Genomic DNA, 19517 nt, shown 5'->3' with positions numbered 1-19517 from the left:
GCCATACAAACTGCTGTCGATGGTCTTCTGTAGTACAGAAACAGAGACAGGGTTCTTCTGCCACTCTTATGATCACTGAGCATAATCCTTGTGTCCCATGCCCAAGTTTGGCACACATGGCACAAGTCACAGCATGCAAGTTTGGCTTCCATGTTGCCGGAGTGTAGGTGGTGGTACAGGGTGCAAAGGGCTGGTGATGCTAATGTGCAGGTGAGGATGCTGGTATTGTTGATTGCATGCTGTTGCTGCCATTAATTTCCTTAGGACTTTTGTGAACACAGCTGAGCCCTAGGATTTTCCCCTGCAGTGTTGTATTTAGCAGGTCCTGAATTCCACAAAATAGCTTGGACCAGGGTCAGCAACTGTTCAAGGTAGATGGGCAAGGTTATACTTTCTTTATGCATGAGAGTTTAAATGGGTCAGCAGATCAGTAGGAGCAGGGAGAAACTGCTACTCAGGTGACTGCTAAACAGCTGATCGCTCCCAGCTTGTGTTGGCATGAGGTAGTGCTTTCCAGCTCCTGCTGAGTTCTCCAGTCAGCAGAGACCGCAGCGGGAGCCATGCCTCTCAGAAGTCTCTCTTAAGATGCTGTAGATCCCAGATGCTGGTAAGCTGTGATCCTACCAGGTAGTTGGGTTTTTTTCTTCCTGTTTTAAATGAGGGATCAGTAGCCTACAGCATAACCCCCATCTCCAACAGCCAGGAGGGGCACTGGGGGAGTTCTTCAGTCTTCAGCAAGGAAGCCAAATGATGCATTTGCTTTTCTCAGCTCTTTGAGAAAATATTCTTGCAGTTTGTCTTGTAGCCAATGCTGTTCTCGCTGTATGCTTAGCAAGTTATGTGCTTTCACTGGATTAATACACACATTACTGTTACAAGGGCTTCTTACTAGGCCTTACCTTCTGCCCTGCAGACTTTATCCTACTGGCAGATTAAGTGCTTACCTAGAGTTCTTAAACAGGCCTGTATACATCTTTACAAGGAGTTTTGCTCCGTCTCTGGTGACAGTCTCAACCCTTTTGTGCCATGGAGCTTCAGCTGTACGTGCTTCCTGAGTCCTTGTGCAGTTGCCCTGAGCTGCCTGGCAGGTTTTCTGTTTCATTCTGTGGTGACAGTGGGCTCCCCGATCTTTAAGCTGGGGAGGACTGAGCTGCAGAGTTCAGGCTCAGGTCTGAGGCATGCCAGGGGAGACCGACCTGGGTGCTGGGAGCACTGGGGCAAGCTAGGGCTCATCTCTGATCAGCAGGGAGGGTGCGGTAAAGCTATCTGAACCAGAACGTGGGTGGCTCTTCTGCAACCAAGTAGAAGCTCTAGCCCAGCAGGGTGAGGATGATGGGTGAATGAGTTTGTGCTCATTCGTGGTACTGGGTGTAACTCTAACAGCAGCTTGTTGTTCTGGCTGAGTTTTGTTTTGCAATCCAAACCCCAGAACCTCAGAGGGCACCGAACTAAAAGCACGAATGTGGTGTAGGTTTGCTTGCCTTCCTCCTCCATCTGCAGAACCAAGTAAGCTCAGACACTTTTGCTTAGCATCTCCTGGATCTATCAAAAGTGCCTCCTTTTCTAAACTGCGTGTCACAGCACCTTTCTGACTTTTTCTGGTGGCTGGAAAGCCAAGCCCCATGGCATATTGGGGTGGCATAAAGAACTAGCATGGCTGCGTGACGTTTATCAATACACAAAAACTGTATAGATTGTGCAGCAGACGTTCCAGGGTAGCTCATAACTGGAACAACCCACACCTTCCAGGGAAAGGATTTGTTTCTGACTTCGGTAGCAAAACAGACATGGTGAGGGTAGGCTCGTCCAGTGGGTACTGGAGCAGTGGCCCAGAACATCCTAGAACTGGCATCTGCCCCTTTTATGCCAAAGACTTCCTTTTGTTGTACAGATTGTTTTACCAGTTTTGCTGTTCCCTTCAGCTGTGATGGTGGTGCTGTCTTTCACGAAGACGTGGGTTTTATGGGGGAAAAATACAGCAGTGATTGTGCAGCAATAGGGGCGGGGGAAATTGCAATGCGTAGTATGCTATTAGTGTGGGTTGATGGTAAACCAGCAACACTTCATAAAGCTTTTTATCCAGCACTCAAGGTTGACTTTAGAAACAGCCAAGCTGTGTGGCCATGCAAAGCTTGCTGCCCGGTTCTCCCTTCACCCAAGCAGAGTAGCAAATTCCATGAAAACTTCGTTTTCCATTGAAGCAGTTGTCTGTAGCAGTAATTCCTCTCTCCTTGCCAAGTGGTTTGAAGGTTCTCTGAGCTGGTTCCTGCAAAGACCAGAAGTGTTTCAGACCAAGTCCTCGATCTGAACTTTCCTATCTTAAGTTTGGACCTGATCCAGCCCCTGGATCCTTCCCTACCGTGCCTCTCCCTAGGTGCCATTCTTTCGTTCACTAACTGTTATTTTTACAGTATGGTTTCTACTCTCTCAATGTTTTAATCACGGTCATTTTTATTACCTGAAGACAAACTGTCAGAGGCTTGTTTATAAACCCCTGCAACACAGCAAGGATGTTCCAACTAATGTGCTCTCATGTGATTGAGGCTCCACAGCAGACCTGAAGGAGATCAGGGAGTTTATCTTCGGGGGTGAGGGAGGTCTCCTGTTGTGTACTGTTGCATAAACAAGTATGTTTCAAGTAACTGGAGCTGGTGATGACTGCACAGCTTGCTTTGGACAGTGTGGGCTTTTTTGTTTGCTTTCCTGGTTTGTTTTTGAGAACAAGGTGGGTTTTGTTTGGTTTGGGGTTTTGGGGTTTGGTTTTTTTTCAGAGAGGGACAGTAGGGTCTGACTGTGCAAAAGCTGCTATTTTCCTTCATTCTTTATTTTGACTGTTGATATGTCTGAAATAACCCTCTTCCTCCTTCACCCAAACTAAATATGCCTGACTTTTAAAGGGGCTGGAGTCTAAAGCTAGATCCAGACCCAAATTTTGCAAATACCTTCTGATATCTGCTGGGGTAAATGAAACCAAAACCCCATGTACAAGCTCCCCAGCATCATTTTTTTGGATGTGGTAGTAAATGTAGACTCAGGGGCCCTTTGTTTGCTCTAATTAGAACTACCAGTGGCATGCTTATCCTGAGGTATGGGATTGGTCTTAAATGAAGTAAGATAGGGGAGCATTTTCCAACCTTTTCAGGCCCCTTAGCCCAATAGAGCAAGTCAGAATTGTGCCTATTTGCTTCATTTGTTGGGAAGTGAGTATTTGGATGCTAAAAGTTGTATTGGGGAGGAAAAAGGAGAGCTTGTGCTGCTGGCAGAACCTCAGTCAGCATTTTACAGTGCATCAGTATGGGTTTCCATGTGTAGGTATTTGGAGACCTTTGCTCTGTGTCCTTTGCTAACGTTTTACTGAAAGAATCTGAAGTTAGGGTGAGCGCTGACCCACCCAGTAACCTTTGCTCTGTGCCCTTCTGTATCAGCAACTCTTGCCATCTGTGTTGCTTTCTAGGTCTAGGTTTGAATGCTGAGATGCTCGCCTTGCAATAATTTTCGGGACATTTTTTCAGTCTGAGTTTGGCAGCAGATCAATGCCTGTACATGCGTATTTGAGGAATCAAAATCCAGAGACAGGCTGCAGACAGGAAAACTATGGAGTGTCGGTCACAAAAGCCAGCAGTGCTTGGTGCACTGGTTGCTGTGGGCTGGTGACAAAGGACAGGACCAAGAGACCTGACAGTCTCCTTCAAATTGTTTCCGCTATTAAGCTGCCACTTGGTCTTGCACGAACCAGCCTCCAAGGTCTGATTTCAGGAAGCCTTGGTCCCAATCCTTTGTTCCGTAGACATTCACTGTGGAAGGAAGGGTGATCCTGTGCTGCTACTCACCTTCCTCACTGAACAGGCTGCCCCGTCCCGGGGACATGTGAGTATACCCTCGCTTTCCTAAAAGCTGGCACCACCTCCACTCCAGCGCAGGTCTCAGGCTGTCTGAAGGGGAGCCAGGCTGCACTATGGTGGGGACACCCTGCTCCAGGGGCACCCTAGTACATCTTGTGGCTGAAAGCTCCATTGATGTCTCTTAGGATGCCCATGGGGTTGGTATGTAATATGTAATAGCCATGCAAACATTTAGTTTCCCATTGTGTCATGACAGGTATTTATGCTACAAATCTCTGCTGCCAAGTGCAGAAACTTTAGCTGCCCCTTCAGCTCCTGCCCATTGAAATAGGATCTGCCATGTCCTGCGCTAATGAAAATATTCCTTCCTTGACAAGCAGATGCTGCCTAATTTAATGGGGGGGTGGGGGGGTGGGGGAAAGGGAAAAAAGTGCTTTTTCAAGTATTTTCCCCATCCTTTAATATGTCTTCAAAGTCTGCCTGTCACTTCCCTTCTGAAATGCATCCCATATCTGTGCTACCGTGGAGTGTCACCGCCAAACTTCCTCTTTCCTTTTCCCAGCTCCAGAGCTGCAGGAAGAGTCAGTGTCTTTGGTGATGACAGTGGCAGGCTGGGTGGGGGTGGCTGATGGTGAGCAAGCCTAGTGACAGCATGGGGTGACTAAGTACCAACTGGCTAATTAAAGCACAGCAGTAGGAGGAGCAAAGTATTTAAGGGTGCCAGAGAGAAAGAGATGCCTCCACAAATTTGTTACACCTCAGCAGCCAAGTGGCAGGGCAACTCAGTGAAAGGTTTCCTTAACTCTTTCGTGCCTCTTATGGAGTAAAATCAAGGGACTAAGAAAATGGCACCATTAACTGAAAAGCCTGAATCAAGGTAAGGACACCAGTCTGTTTTTTTGTCACAGTTATCAAAGCTAGCCCTTTTAGAGCCGCTGTGGGCTCAACTCCCGGGGCTTTCCATGGCACTGGCCAATGCTAACGTGCCCTGAGCGGGAAGGTCTTTTGGGTCAGCATATGCTGATTTTTAGATTGTTTCTTTCATTTGGATGGGTATTTCCAGTTAACGCTTGAAAAGAGAGGAGTTATCAAGGTCGTCATTACCTGGGTTTGTGCTTCTGTGTAGGGAAATGGGCAGGTCCTTGCCTCTTTATCCTGGTGACTGGATCTTCCTCCTGACTATTTTTATGGGAAGGAGGGATTGAAAGCAATTCCTGAATGCTGATTCTGAGACAGTTGCTAAAATGAAAGTGATGAGAATGGATGTGGAACTCTCACCAATATGTGAATTTGGTCACCTGAGGCTGGAGGAGTCAGAGGGAAGTGAAGATGAGGACTGGCTTCTGGAATGTAACTTTCTGCTATTTCTGGAGACACTTTGCATGTCAGTGTGTTGCCTAACCCAGCAGCTCAGTTTTCTTGGAGCATTTTCAGTACTGAGTAGAGGAGCAGTCGCTGTATTCTTCATTCTGGTGTGTAGGTGACTTTAGAGGCAGCACAGCCCAACCAGGCTAGCAAGCCAGCGCTCCAGCCTGAATTCTCTGGCAGGCATGGGTTTGCTGTCTGGCCTTGGGCACGTGATGGTGACCAGCCTTCTGAGTTTTGCTGGGACCCTTTTGTGCCTGATACTCCAGTAGATAAATCAGTTTCCTGGCAGTTTTTCTAGTGTAGCAATGCCTCCAGGTTGGCAAAGGCTGAGGAGGATGACCCCGTCTTAATTTCATCTTGCATCTGTAGGCTTGTCAAAGGTGTGTTAGAAGTGTTGCGTGCCTGGCTCCCCATATGCATTGGCTAGGCTTAGCTTTATGTGGTTCCCTGGAGGTCACTGTGGTTGTGTGTAAACGAGACCAACTCTCAAACTGGTTTTGCTTATTCTAAAAATCAAAAAAGAGAGCTGTAAGACTTGTTATACTGTGCCAGCTAAGCTCATTTCAGATGCTGCATAGAATAGAGGCCCTCAACTTCCATCTCTGCATAAAATCTCAGGGTGGGAGGGCACCTCTGGAGATCACAACGCCCAGGCCCTGCTGAAGCAGCTCTCCTCCAGCAGGCTGCACAGTCACGTCCAGGCGGGTTTGGATGTCTCCAGAGAAGGAGACCCTGCAGCCTCTCTGTGCAGCCTGTTCCAGCACTCCGTCACCCCCAGAGTCGGAAAGTTCTTCCTCAGGTTCCAATGGAACTTCCCGTGTTGCAGTTGGTGCCCGCTGCCCCTTGTCCTGTCCCTGGGCACCACTGGGAAGGGTCTGGCCCCATCCTCCTGACACCAGCTCCTGGGATATTTGTAGGCATCGATAGGATCCCCCCTCAGTCTTCTCTTCTCCAGGCTAAAAGGCCCAGCGACCTCAGCCTTTCCTCCTCAGGGAGATGCTCCGGTCCCTCATCATCTTCACAGCATCTGCTGGACCCTTTCCAGTAGCTCCCTGTCTCTCTTGAACTGGGGAGCCCAGTATGGACCCAGCACTCCAGGGGCGGCCTCAGCAGGGCAGAGCAGAGGAAAATCACCTATATATCCTGAAAAGTGTTAGCTGTTGCTTAGTGAGTGTTTGTGCAGAGCTTCAAAACAGGTAGTGCAAGCAGAGGTCACAATTAAAAAAGTTCATTGTGGTTGCCAAACTGAGTACTCATTAATGCCTGTGCAATTCCTCTGCCTTACACAACTAGGAATCTCAGGAGTGGCTGGGATGTTATAAGGTGGTCTGCACCATTAAAGTATCTGGTTTATAGGTCAGATTCTTCTCTCTACCCTCATTTTTGTGGAGCATTTAGGATTTGAACTCTGTGACACTAGTCAATCTGTAATCAGTATTTCTACTTAATGCAACTTCCTCTTATTCACTAGTTCGCTGTTTGAGAGTGTGTGACAGAGGTGAAGACAGCCTTTGTAGTCTTTGTTATACAAAATCATGCAAGAGAAGCTGCTGGATGTTGTTTAGATGATCTAATTGATCGTATTTATAGAATGCCATTCACTGTAGTAAATGCAATGTAGTGTTTGTGTCCCTCAATCCTGCAGTCAGCTGAATGGATCCGTTGTTATACATAATTAGGGCTTCTGGAATTTGGGTCTGTTTATTTACAGCAATTGTTCTGCAGAGGCACAAGTGGCCCCACATCAGAGGTGTACAGAGAGTCAAGTGCAGTACACAGAGCACCCCAGCTGCACAGCTCTTACGAGTAGATGCACAACAGCTTGGACTCGGGGAATCTTCTGTTTCTTCCAGCTGAAGCATAAAAGCAGCATCCTCTTGGCTAGGTGTGGTCATCGCAGATGTCTGAAAGATTTTCCTTTTGCAAAAAGGTAAATCTGGTGTCACTGAATTAATTACCCCTTAACTGTAAATAAATCCCAATTTCGTTAGTTACGTGCTCCCTGCCCAAATTCTTCTACGAATCTCTGTTAAGTGTCCTGAGTGGTCCTAGGCTGCAGTATGCTGTTAAATCAATCATCTACAGCTTTCCCTCCAGAGCTGGCAGCCTAAGCGCTGTGCCCGGCAAGCTCCCATGTATAGGATATACATCAGCTCCTTTGTAAAGTGCTTCCATCTATGAGGTGTTAGTGTATGGATCACAGACAAATCTGAGCAGAAATCTCAGCTTCTGCTGCTCTCAAATGATGTGCCTTATGTCTCCTGCTAAGATGAATGTGAGATCTTATTTAAAATGTCCTAGAAATTTTTATTTTTCTTTCTGAAGCTTTAAAATGTCTCTGTGAGCAGCTGGGGCGTACGGGTGTGGCGGAAAGGCATTTGTTTCTTTAGCATGCATGAATGATACATGGGCCACGGCTGCTGTCACTGTGATCACAAGCCATCAAGTACAAAAACCAGAGGGCAGTCCTGACAGCCTCAGGAGGACATCAGAGCCCTGTTACAGCGGATTTGAAATCTATTGCCATGACAAGAAATGTTTTTGGCCATAAGGCTACTGATAAGAGCAGTTAAGTTGTACAGAGGGAGCCGGTGATGCACTGCACATCCAGTTACTCTTGGCAGCTGCTCTGTGCCAAGCGACCCTCTGGATGCTGTTTTCCAACCCCTGTGCTGGTAGCAGAGCAGGAGGTTGATGGCTCAGGCGGGAGCTGCCTTGCAACCCCACAACCCTGCAGGTGCAAGTGATTGTCACTAATGAAAGTTCGATGGCTGATGTGAAATTATTTGCATCTACTTCTTTGCAGGAGGGACCCTGGAGACATCAAATAGCTATTTGAACTAGCATTGACCATAGAACTGGTTTTAGTAGACAGGCCAGAATTAGAATGGACTAAAAAAGCCAGTTTACTTTTTAAACCTTGCTTTTTAGCTGCTGGGCATGTCAGCTGTAGGCTTTGCTCTCTGGTTCTGTGACATTAACCAGAGTTCAGACTTTGGACTGCTGGCCTTTTACAATCTTCCGCTCTTTGCCAGATTTTAATGAGATTGCTGACAACATGCAGACCAGTTGCTTTGGAAATGCCTGTTTACAGGCTTGCAAAATGACTGCTCAGAGGTGCAATCGCTTTCTAAAACTGCATGGATGGGGGTGAGTGCAGGGAGGAAGAGCTGCTTAAACAGAAAAATTGTGTTGGTGCAAAACAATTTAGCTGTAGCTGTTTGTGAATTAAATTTAGCTTGCAAATCAGGAGCAGCATTCAAGCCATAAGAGGAGTGAGTTCTGGAGCAGGCTTCCAGGAGTAGCAGTGGAGGCAGGAAACCTTACCAGTTTTAAGCTGGAATGTGAAATGTTCTTGCACAGGATTGTATGACACAGTTGCCTGCAATAGCATGGGAGTAGGCTTGATGACCCAGGAGATCCTTTTCTGCCCCCTGCTCCAAAAGTGGTGACCTTGAACTGAGTTAACTCAGGTCGCAGCTAAAGTTTGTTTACTCTAAAGCTGATGACTGTAAGATGACTTAGTTCAAAAGCATCTCTCAGTTCTTAAAGCCATACCTCTGAGTTTACGTTTTCTATTTGACTTTTATTATTGAGGGGCACATTCCTTTTAAATTGCACAAAAACTGGCACATATGCCCCAGACAACTTAATTTTGCCCATTAGGAAGGAAACAAACATGCACTATATTGGGGGGAGGGGGGGAAGGCAGTGCATGTGAAATGTGCTGTTTATTTATTCTAACACCTGTAAGTTCAATTATTTATAAGAACACCTTATCCAAGCTTGTGTTCTATGCTGCCATTTGTTTCATTCATTTAGTGAGCTTTCGCTGCTCCCTTGCTGCTGTCTTAACACTCGCCGAAGAGTGTGGGGCAGCAGTTGTCTTGTACAGAATTGGTGTGATTCTTCTATATGTGCACTGCTTGCTTATTCACAGTCTTTTCATGACATTTATTCTTAGCAGCATAATGTCTTCTGAAGGAATGACAGGATGTTCTTTAACCCTTAAAATAAAAATGACAGGCAACATATTTCAGTATTTCAGGATAAGAGAATAATGATACTTGAAGAGAGAGCTGATTGCCTGGGTCAGCCTGGGGCTGCCACCTGTATTCTATTCTTTTTTTTCTTGCCACATTTTATGTGATACAAAGTGAGAAGCACAGAGGAGATGTGCTTTCCAGCCAGTTCCTTTAAGAGGAGGAACCTCCCGGCAGGAGGCACTGGCTGCAGTGCAGCCCTTTGCCCGCTTCCCAGAGTTGGGACTCGGCGCTGCTGGCGAGGCTGGTTGAGCAGAGCCTGGGTCAGGGGCAGCGGTGCCAGTGTGAGAAAGGGTCTGAGCCAGGGGCCAAACAAATTAGTGCTGTCAGTGACCTGACCAGGGGAAAAGTAAGGTTTGTGATTGCTGATCATCCTTTAGGTCTGAAAGCTTCCCGTTTTTCTGAAAGCCTACTAGATTATACTATTATAAATAAGAATTTGATTTTTCATATAAGTGCAGCCACAAAACACTTAAAGCTCTTGTATATGGAGAGAAAACTTTGGAAATGTAAAAAACTGCAGAACTGAGGAGATAAAGTAGGAGTCCAAAACTCTGGAATATAAGGAACCTGCCCAATAAGTTCTGAATGCTCATCTCATGTTTAGCAATTGTTTTAAAATCTTATGCAAGTCATCAGAGCTGCCAATAATAATGAGAAGAAACAAAAGGAAATTACTTTTCCCCACACACACACATTAGACCACCAAAAATAACCACCACCTGCGACTCTTAGCTGAGATACCAGTGACTTAAGAGCATATGTCCTTGCACGGAACTATTAATGAGCTGTTTGTTCCCCCCTGCCATTGTAGGGAGGGTACTCGGATGTTTAGAGCATGGGAGATTATCCAGAGACGTGCTGTGCAGTAGTTGCCACTTATCTGCATTCCTCCTAAATAGGCTTCCAGGCACGCTGTGCTCTTTTCCACACCAAGTAGGGAAGGAGCTGCAGCCTTGGGAGAAGTGTGCTGGGGGGAAGGGGGGAAGAAGCATTAAACATCCGTCTAGAGGTATGGCCCGACTGGCAAGGAGCTGGTGGATGTGACGTCCTGACATTGGCATGTGCCAGGGTTGCAGCTGCTGGCTTAGGCCCGAGGAATTTGTTACCTTTCATTGTGTCTGTGCTTTGGAGCCTCAGTCACGATGCCTGCCCCGCTTCAGGAAAGGCACTAACTCTAGTCTGGCCAGGAGGCACGGGTTAGCTGCTTAGAGCAGGCGGCTGGAAGGAGACACTTGGGGATTTTAGAGTATTTTAAAAATTATTTTATTTTTTTATTTATGTTTTAAATTTGTTTTGTTTTGCCTGATCTGGCAGTACTGGTTTCCCTGTTTTTGATGTTGACACAAGGGATCTCATTTTCGTTTCCCTTTTGAAAGTCCCTTCTGCAGAGCCGCTGTGCATCCTCGCCCGTGTGCCTGGAGGAACGGTTTGGCCGTGTCTACTGGCAGGTTTTGAAGGGAACTGAGACCAGCAGATGTTTTCAGGCCCACAGAGAGCCTGGCTGGCCAACCTGGCAGGGACTGCTCTGCCCGAGGATGTGCCACCCAAGCACTCATGGTGCACTGGCTGCAGCACCTGCCTTCCCCAGTGACAGAGGGCAGTGCTTCGCAGTGCTGGGGTGATGGAGCCCACCGTGCTGCCTGGCCAGACCCCCTGCCTGCTCCCAGCAGCGGCCGCAGGTGGCACTTCACCGTGTGGCTTAGGTCAAGCACCTGGGAGATGGGTAGAGTAACTGTAGCCCCAACACAAAAAGGCACCGAAACACATCCTCCAAGCAGGCACCGGGGTTTCCCCAATCCAGACAGCAGTTACCTCCACCTGCATGCAGCAAATCTGTGTGCAACTTCTCAGCTGATGAAAATCAACTTCTAACTGGAGTTTCTGGAGTTAGAGCAGCCCAGGCGCTCAGGATTGCTTACTCTCGCCCCAGGCATGCGGAATCCTTGCTGTGGATGGGAACCCACATTAAGTACGTGTTCATTTGAGGGCTTGGATAATGCTGATTAGTTTCACAGTAAGTGAACACTGAATGCTTGTTATTTTAATTGAATTCTGTAATTGCTAGTAAGCGTGGGGATATGTGGAAAAGTAATTTTTCTAGATCTAATGAGTTTGTACACCTCCTCCATATAATTTTAGCAATCTTACTTTAATTATCACTTTATTTTTAACCTCAAATCACTTCTTGTGAAAATAATTTGTTCTTTTAAGGCCAAATAATTGCGCTGGCTTTGGTGTGAATTCTTTCATTAATGCTTCTCGTAATGAAGTGAAGGCTGGTGCTTCAGATTGTAAGCAATGTCAGGACTCTTGAATCAAAAAGACATCACTGAAATCAGAGTTTTGTGGCAGTTGTGATGTCACTATTCCTAAGCAGAGGTGAGACGGTTTGAAAAGTATGGAGCATGGGGCCACAGCTTTAGTTGCTCAGATAGTGATGTTGTGGAGGGGGATAACAGCAGCACTGGAACCCAGCCTTTGCCCAGGCATGAGAGTTAGTATTTTCTCTTTGCTCTCCTGAAAAGGTGATACGCCAGATTTATTTCTTTTTCCTGCCTTTTTCAGCATGTATAGCAGAGAATGCAACCTTTGGGGGATGCTCAGAGTGGAAGAAATGTTCTGTTGACTTGCATGAAGGTTTATGGTGAGGGCTCATGCTGAGTCAGAACTTCCGGGTACCAGCAACCTCTTCAGCTTCAGAATGGCTCTGATCCTAAAGCAGAGTTGAGACCTACTGCAGTATCGCCGCCTCTTGTAGTTTTCTCCCTACCGTGTGGAGAGACTTGTATTCATCAGTGACTTTAACTTGTAACAGGTTTTCCATACGTAGAAGAGCATGATACTACTACAAACCTCCTCAGGCTGGCCAGCCTGTCATTTTAGCCTGTTTCTTTCTGCTTTGCTTGAACTAAGGCATCTTTCCATAACCAAAATGTACAGGGATCAGAAAGACCATTATTATTGAGTACGTTTGTCTAAATTTTCAGGCTGCGTCAACTGTTCCTATTTCAGGGTGCAGAATGGTAGGAGCAAAAAGCAGACGCTCTACAGGCAGGCAAAGCGGGGCAGCAGAGCTTTAAGTTGGGCTCAGCTTTTGGTGCTGACTGATTTTAGACTGCACCCTCCACTCCACACTGTGCTTTTTCTGGGATCAGCTTGGAGTTAGGCTGCGTCCTGCTGAGCCTTCACCAACCCACAATGTATATCTTATGTGGATTTTTTAATGAAGGAAACATTTAAATAATTAAGTGTTGGCGGCTGTTGCTAGGGTGGCATGCTGGAGAGCCCAGATATTGGCTGGTTTTACAGACTGATCTGTTACTATTTTTGCTTGTTAATTTTCTTTTCTTTCCTTTTGAGTATCTGTTGAACACGCTCATTATATTCTGGCTGGTAGGAAACATGCTAGTTAAGAATGGGGATGCTTGAGGCAAGAGAGTAAATTCAGTTCTCTGAAGGCAATTTCCACCTCTTACAACATCCCACTGCTGCCTCCAGTTCATGTAACAGGAAAACAAGTACCTCCAGCTCTCTTGTTTAGTTTCTTGTCTCTCTGAGCAATTTTCCCTTATACTTTAGACTGGGCTCTTTGTGCATAATTTCACAGCTTCGGGTACCTATTTCTGCTCGTGCCTTGGAAGCCATTAAGCGGCTGGAGTTTTACACTTGAGCTCGCTCTCAGCGCTCACTTTTTTTTTTGTGGGGGTGTGGGGAGAAGACTGGAACACAAAATTAAAGGGTTGGTAATTCAACCTAGGCCTTTGAGAGCTGAGAGATCCTGGCAAACATGGACTTGTTCTGTAGAAACGCCGCTCTTTGACTACTTAAACCAGCATCTGTGGTGCAGCACTGGAACCTGTGTGTTTGCTGCAGACACCAGGTGCCTGGGGAGTGGGCGCTGGGTGTGAACAGGACCCACAGCTGCCGCAGGCTGGCGTGACCATGGAAAGGGACTTTTGTCTCCTCTGGTGCCCATCTGGTAATTTTTCTCTTGGGTTGGTAATTTTACTGTCTTTGGTCCCAAGAGGGTTAAAGCTTCTAATTTGAAAGTTTCACTTGCTGGAGTCTGATCCTGAAAAATCAGCAGCCCCGCAGGACTGGAGGTGATTGGGGCAGAAGTTAATATGCATTTTGGCAAGTGTAATCTCTTCTGTATTCTAATATCTCTCAAAGGAGAGACTGACTTTGATCAGATCGCCTTGAAATCTGCCAGTGGTCTAAGTTGGGGGGTTTAGCTTAAAGCTTTTAGTCTCACTGAGATTTATTTTTTTTCCTTAAAGGTGTTGCACATTTTATGCATTAGAAGCTAGCCAGGTTTGCGCTTTGCCATATATAGACTCTTGGACTTTAATCAGTATCTTCAGATTTGATGTTGAGAATTAGTCTTAATGTCTGAAAATAGTACCTATATTGGGTGGAAATACTCTTGAATTTCTGATAATTATCAGCAAAAAACTGATAGTTGACATAAATCCATTTGGGTTTCGAAACTAAATTTCTTGAAGAAACTGTGACTGTTGAGTTTTGTGATGAATGTTCAGCATCATGTCCAGCGCTGTCTGGGCAGACATGGAACACAACATAAGCATTCTGCCTTTCTTTTTAAACAGACATAAACAAAACCCAGAAGTGAAAAAGGCAAGTCCCTCCACCACGATGAGCTCTGGTAAGTCTGTGTTGTTTTCCACTTGCCCTCATTGACATTCCTTTTTGTTGCTAGAAATATTCCTGTTTCTGATGCAGTCACTCTTTTTGACTCTTCTGCCCCCCAGAAAAAGAGTCAAAGCCCTTGAACGCTCAGGGAGTCTGACTGTTAAGGCAACAGCAGAATCCCTTCATAATAAAAAGTGTCCTGGCTTTGCATTTGTTGTTTTAGTTTGGCTCGTAATGCTCAAAAATTTAGCAGAAACATCTTGAGCTGGAGTAGGTCACTTTAGCTTTTTTCCACTGTGGAATGAAAGAATTCAAAATTATTGATTACCTGAAAAACATATCGGAAATAATTTGATATGTTTTAGTAGGGGTGAATGCAAAGTTTGACATCTAGATAGGAAAAATAAGCTGTTCAAAGAAAAATGAGGGACCAGGAGATGGGGGCTGGTTGGGAAAAGGCAAACTTCTGGGCTTGTCTGGGTGACAGGCTGAATCAGAGTGGAAACCAGAGCAGGCGCCATACTGAAGTGCCATATGTAGGACCCGGGGAATAATATTCCCACTTGATTTTAGCACCTTATCAAGTCTCAGCTGGAGTATTGTGTCCAGTTTTTAGCACCACATTTTGAAAAAAATGTGAACCATTTGGAGAGAGTCTAGAGGAAAGCTAGGAGACTAATCAGGGTCTGAAAAACATGAGCTGGGAATTTTGCTTAAGCATTGATAAGCTTCCATGTTGTGAAGCACTGGAACAAGTTGCTTTAGGGTGATGCTGGAAGTTTGTAAGAACCTGTTAGGCAAGCATTTGTCAGCAGGGAGAGAGGCAGGTTTGTTTTGGCCATGGGTCAGGAATAGGGATTTAGATGACCCTTGGAGGTTCTTTCCAGCACTATCTTCTGTCTTTCTCTGGATTCACAAGAGCCAGTTTTATTCATATCAGCTAGGAACAGTGTGGACTTGAAAATTCTCTCTTGAAAATGCCATCAGCGAGCTGGCTGCTGTATGCACATACAGAGACAGTCCCTGTTTATAAGAGGCTGCAATCCAGGTAGGCAAAGAGAAAGGACAGACACGGGTGTCATCCAAGGGAGATTTGTGTCTCCAAGCAAAATCTCCTGAGACAGTAGAAAATACTTCCTGGTTCATTAATCAAATCGTGCCGACCTGTGGCATCCCCTCCCAGCCAGAGGTTAAATTTGGTTGCAGAGCTTTTAACCCAGAAGTAATCTGCTGCTTCATTTGTCTTGCAGAACACGAAGAAATGGATGTTACAAAAACTGTTGTCAATGGGCTGAGCACCAATGGACAAGAAAAAGGTGGGTTAAGAGCTTCAGAGACATCTCTGCAGCTCCCCCTGCATGTCAGCTGCCTGGTGTGGTTGATTCCCGGACATTCACTACAGCAGTGGTTTCCAAATTTAGTTTGCTTGGCGACTGGCACAAGAAAAGCCTTGTGCTGCACCATGCCAGTACCAGCAGCATTTTGTAGCTCAACAAGTGTTCTTTGTCTCTTAGAGGTGGCAGGCTGGATTTGCCCCTTTGTATATTTTTAGTGGTGTTCTGAGGAAAGCTGTGTGCTACTTGTGGTGCTTGTGAGCACCTGTGAATCAGTATCTCGGTGTGTTTAGACAGCATGGGTTTGTGGGTGCCTGTGTGTGAATCCTGCTAACTTCAGTGGGAGGTGAAGGTTTGAGCCCAGGATTAAAGGGCAGGAACTAACCAATTAAGTAATGAAATTTAAAAAAAAAATGAAAAATTTGTCACTAGCAACAATGATTTAAACCCCAAACTTACCTAAACAAACCAATCGTCACGTTAACATCAGTAGGTTTGCAGCATGTTTTATAGCATTCAGTTTTGCAGAGTGATGCTGTGTGTTTTGGCAGGGTGAAAATACATGGTTGTATGGGTTGGTTTTCTGCTGGTTTCATTTCCTTTCTTTTCCTTTGATGCCTTTTTATAGTGGTTAGTATTTTGACTGCATTGTAGATGGGTGAATTCAGTCAGTTGCAAAGCAGAACGGAATTAAGGTTGTTTCCTAAACCACAGCCTGTTTAGATTTGAGATCTATTGTATTCACAGGATCTCCAGTGCTTGGTGAGAGGCATGGAGAACAGGGTTTGATTTGGGTTCCTCTTTTGTTTAAAATAATAATAATAATAATAATAATAATAATAATAAAAAAAATTTAAAGCAATCCCATCAAATTAAAAACTAATTTTAAGCTTTGAAAAAATTCTATCAGACTCTCCCATCATCCTTTTGCTGAGAGCTTTTTTTCCTAGGTTGATAAAGTCTGTGCTTTCTGGTTTGCCAGGGACCAGAAGGGTCTGCCACGAGGGTGGGTGTACACACTGCCGGGATGTCAGTGCCTTCCTCAGGCTGGCCCACTGCTCCCTGCTGGTGTGCAGTGTTGGGGAGGTGGTGCCTCTACTGATTCTGCAGGCCTGAGAGAGGTGGCACAGAATGTGACGAGGCACCTGGCATCAACCGGTCAATGTGTGCAGAAAGCCGATGGGTTTTAAAGGCGAAAACCCTGGCTCTGCAGAAATCAACTCAAGGTATTCAGGTAGAGCCATGATTTACAAGATATTTATCTTGGCAGATCCTGTTGAGCTTCACTTCTGAGTAGTTTTGCCTTCGCCTTTTTTTACCACCACCTTCCCACCCCCCCACCCCCCACCCCCTTTTTTTTTTAATACGAGTTCCACATTAGCAGCAATACAGAGCCAGAGAGAAGTAGTACCAGCTGGTTTGGACAGTTTTGTAACAATTACTAGAATTTTGCACAGTGCTGTGGATGGTTTTCCCCTGTTACTACATCTAGTATAATTAGCGTGCTAGTTGATGGAGTCCAGTAGAAATTTTTTCAATTAAATGTTTACATGGATGGATTTTTTCTGAAATGGATATTTTGTTGCTGCCCTTTGGCATGGGGCTATTTTCAAGATTATTTCATGTTTCACCTCCTTCCATTGCTGAACTTGTAAAACAAGTGCCATAAAATCCAGAATTCATGTAATGTGGCTAGTTTAATGATGCTCTCTCAACCTTTCAATCCTTGTTTTTTCACTTGGTTTTGTTTTAACTGGGCCATATTAATGTTAACTTAACATTTTTAGTTTTGCATGTAGTGTATCTCAGCTAAATGATTACACTAAAATTTGTTGATGGCTTCTAAAAACTAATGCTTCCAGATTCTTTGTGCCTGCAGCACAGTGGCAGTCAGCAGTTAGTCAATTCAGTAAGCACTTCTGTATGCTACATAAAACAGACACGTCCTGAGTTAGGGCTAACGAAGGGATATTTTTAACGGTTGCATCACTGCTCTCTGGACTGCTTTTGTATTTGAAATTTCCTGCTATTGTGTCTCCAAGTACATTAGAAAATTTTGTGGCATGCTTCCCAAACTGTTCTTCCTTTTTGGATGTGCCATTTACACTTTTGTGTTTGCAGCTGTTGGCGTCCCTTTATGTACACGCTCTATTTCTGCCGTTAAAATAATCCCTGTGAAGAAAGTGAAAAGTTCTCCTCACCTAGTGCTGCCTACAGGTATCTTCTTCCTTCCTCCCCCCGCCATGCATTAGTTGGCCATCGTTCTCTCTTCCCTCCCTCCCCTCTCTCTCTGTCCCTCTCTATCTCCCCGCTTCACCCACGCACTTTGGCTGGTTTTCAGCTTTATCCTCTCCTCACTGTTTCCAGAGCTGTAGATTTCATCAGTAGGTAACCAAGTTAGCTCTTGATGGCACGATACACTGTTCTGAATTATGCTGCTCCTCTGCAGACATAATTGTGTCTACTTGAATCAGGAATCATTGTACGCTCTTCTACTAATGCTTGATTATGAATAATATTGTTATTACAGCCTCATTTTTAACAAACTCCTGATGAACCAAAGAATGTTTCCTGCCTATCTGTAGTCTTTCTGAAAGTAAATGGGTGTCAGAGGTGGTATTTTACAGGTTCAAGCATAGTTCAACATTGGTAGAATGGTTTTATTTTTCTATACGTGACTTTAAATACATGTTTTTAAACACTGACTTTACAGAATCTTTATGTGGATAAATAAGGATATTAGGCTGTCTGTCACCCCCTCCCCAAGCACATGTTCTCCCACTATAAGCACAAGATTATTTTTGTACGTTGCTGGATTTGGACAGTCAGCCTAGCCTAGCTGATACGTGTCTCTCCTGTTCTGTCACACATGTGCTCTCTAGGACTGGTACAGTGCTAATGGCGTGTTTATTACATCTGGTGGGTTTCTGTACTGATGAGCGATACAGATTTTTGTTTTTCATCATTTCACCTAAATTGTGAGGGAATTCAACATCTTAGGTATTTGTCTTCCTGTCCCAAATTGAAATAGTCTGACGTCTTCAAAATGTTTTAATTTTTTGAGTTCAAAGCTTTTTTTCTTGATTCTTATTCTTTTGATTTGCTATACAGGTTTAATATGTTGTTTGAAAATAACAAAAACTTTGCATTGATTCCCAAATTTGGTTCTTCTCTGATATGATGGAGACATTTATGGCATGTTGAACTCTGCTTCCATTTCTCTTCATCGCCTGTGAAGGGAATCTAGGTGTAGGAGCGTAGGGAAACAGCTACCTGCACTCTTTGTGGATGTCTTACTCAGGCGTGGTGACTCCCAACACACCTCAAAGTTACAGCATTCTTGAAACTGGAGTCCCAGAGCTTAAACCTTTGTCCTCTGGTTTGAAAGTGGCTCCGTAGAGTCCTCAGGCTGTGTGTTGTGCTGTGAGGATGGGAACAGTAGCCACAACTGGACTTTTGGGCAAAAGGAATCCTGACCCCATCTGGATCATGTGAAAATCAATCAGAGAAGTCAATTTCTATTTCACCAGGCATGTGGGTGACCTTAAGGCATGGTCAGTTGCGTGGTGTGAGTGCAAATGTGGTGTATTTAAGGATTAAGCAGCATTTGATATGTCTGTGTGGATAGCCTTTCCCTTCGCAGAGGCTGCCCCAGTGCTCCTAGATGAACTAAAAGCTGAACCGTAGGGAAGTATCCTCTGACTCCTTCTGTGCTCCATCCTTCCTTCGGTCCAGAGGGTGGGTCTGAAGCTGTGCCCTTTGCGACATCCCGAAAGCCTGGGAACCCACCTAAAAGCTTGGACTGTGGTGGTTCCAGCGTAGAGGGCTTCCGATGTGGGCCAGGTTTTTTTGTTTCTCCAGTGTTTGTTGAGCCTTTCCCCTCACCGCTGTTGTCCATCTGGCACTGTCCATGTTTCCCTGGGTTGTGGCCACCTGGGTTGTGGTTTGAGTGTTTTGCAACCGCAGCTGAAGGGTTGTAGTGGTCTATAGGCACTGTACTGGTGTGGATTTAATGGGGCATTTGTCTCGCTGAAATCAGCCAGGGAGTATCGATTGGCACAAGAGTGGGCTGTTGTCAGGGCAAGAAGCAGCAGCTTTTCCCCCTCTGTCCAGTCTGATGGCATAACTTTCAGAATATTAACAGTTGCTAGAGAGGAGCTGGTAGCATGAGCCCCATAAAAATAAAAATCATGTTGGTATTTGTGTAACACAGCAGATACTCAGCACCCCTTCGGGCTCACTGTGTAGTGCTGCAGTAGGACTGGCACCTCTGG

The 19517-nt window shown here is 45.3% G+C and overlaps 1 protein-coding gene across 13 annotated transcripts in view; it reads left to right on the top strand.

Moving 5' to 3' along the window:
- Positions 1-19517, top strand: part of SORBS1 (sorbin and SH3 domain containing 1) — a 222133-nt gene that overhangs the window by 136634 nt on the left and 65982 nt on the right. For 9 of the 13 annotated variants that reach the window (XM_055719727.1, XM_055719731.1, XM_055719729.1 and 6 more), the window contains 3 exons: positions 13867-13922; positions 15160-15225; positions 17365-17460. In XM_055719727.1, coding sequence (XP_055575702.1) covers positions 13867-13922; positions 15160-15225; positions 17365-17460 — 218 coding nt within the window. Of the gene's footprint in view, positions 1-4490; positions 4720-13866; positions 13923-15159; positions 15226-17364; positions 17461-19517 lie in introns of those variants that run through there. The other 4 variants (XM_055719738.1, XM_055719740.1, XM_055719728.1 and 1 more) reach the window with 3 other exon arrangements.

The sequence above is a fragment of the Falco cherrug genome, chromosome 9, assembly GCF_023634085.1.
Source record: "Falco cherrug isolate bFalChe1 chromosome 9, bFalChe1.pri, whole genome shotgun sequence".
In the NCBI taxonomy this organism is placed as follows: domain Eukaryota; kingdom Metazoa; phylum Chordata; class Aves; order Falconiformes; family Falconidae; genus Falco; species Falco cherrug.
The sequence above is the reverse complement of the archived record's forward strand: the minus strand, read 5'-3'. Positions and strand labels throughout refer to the sequence as shown.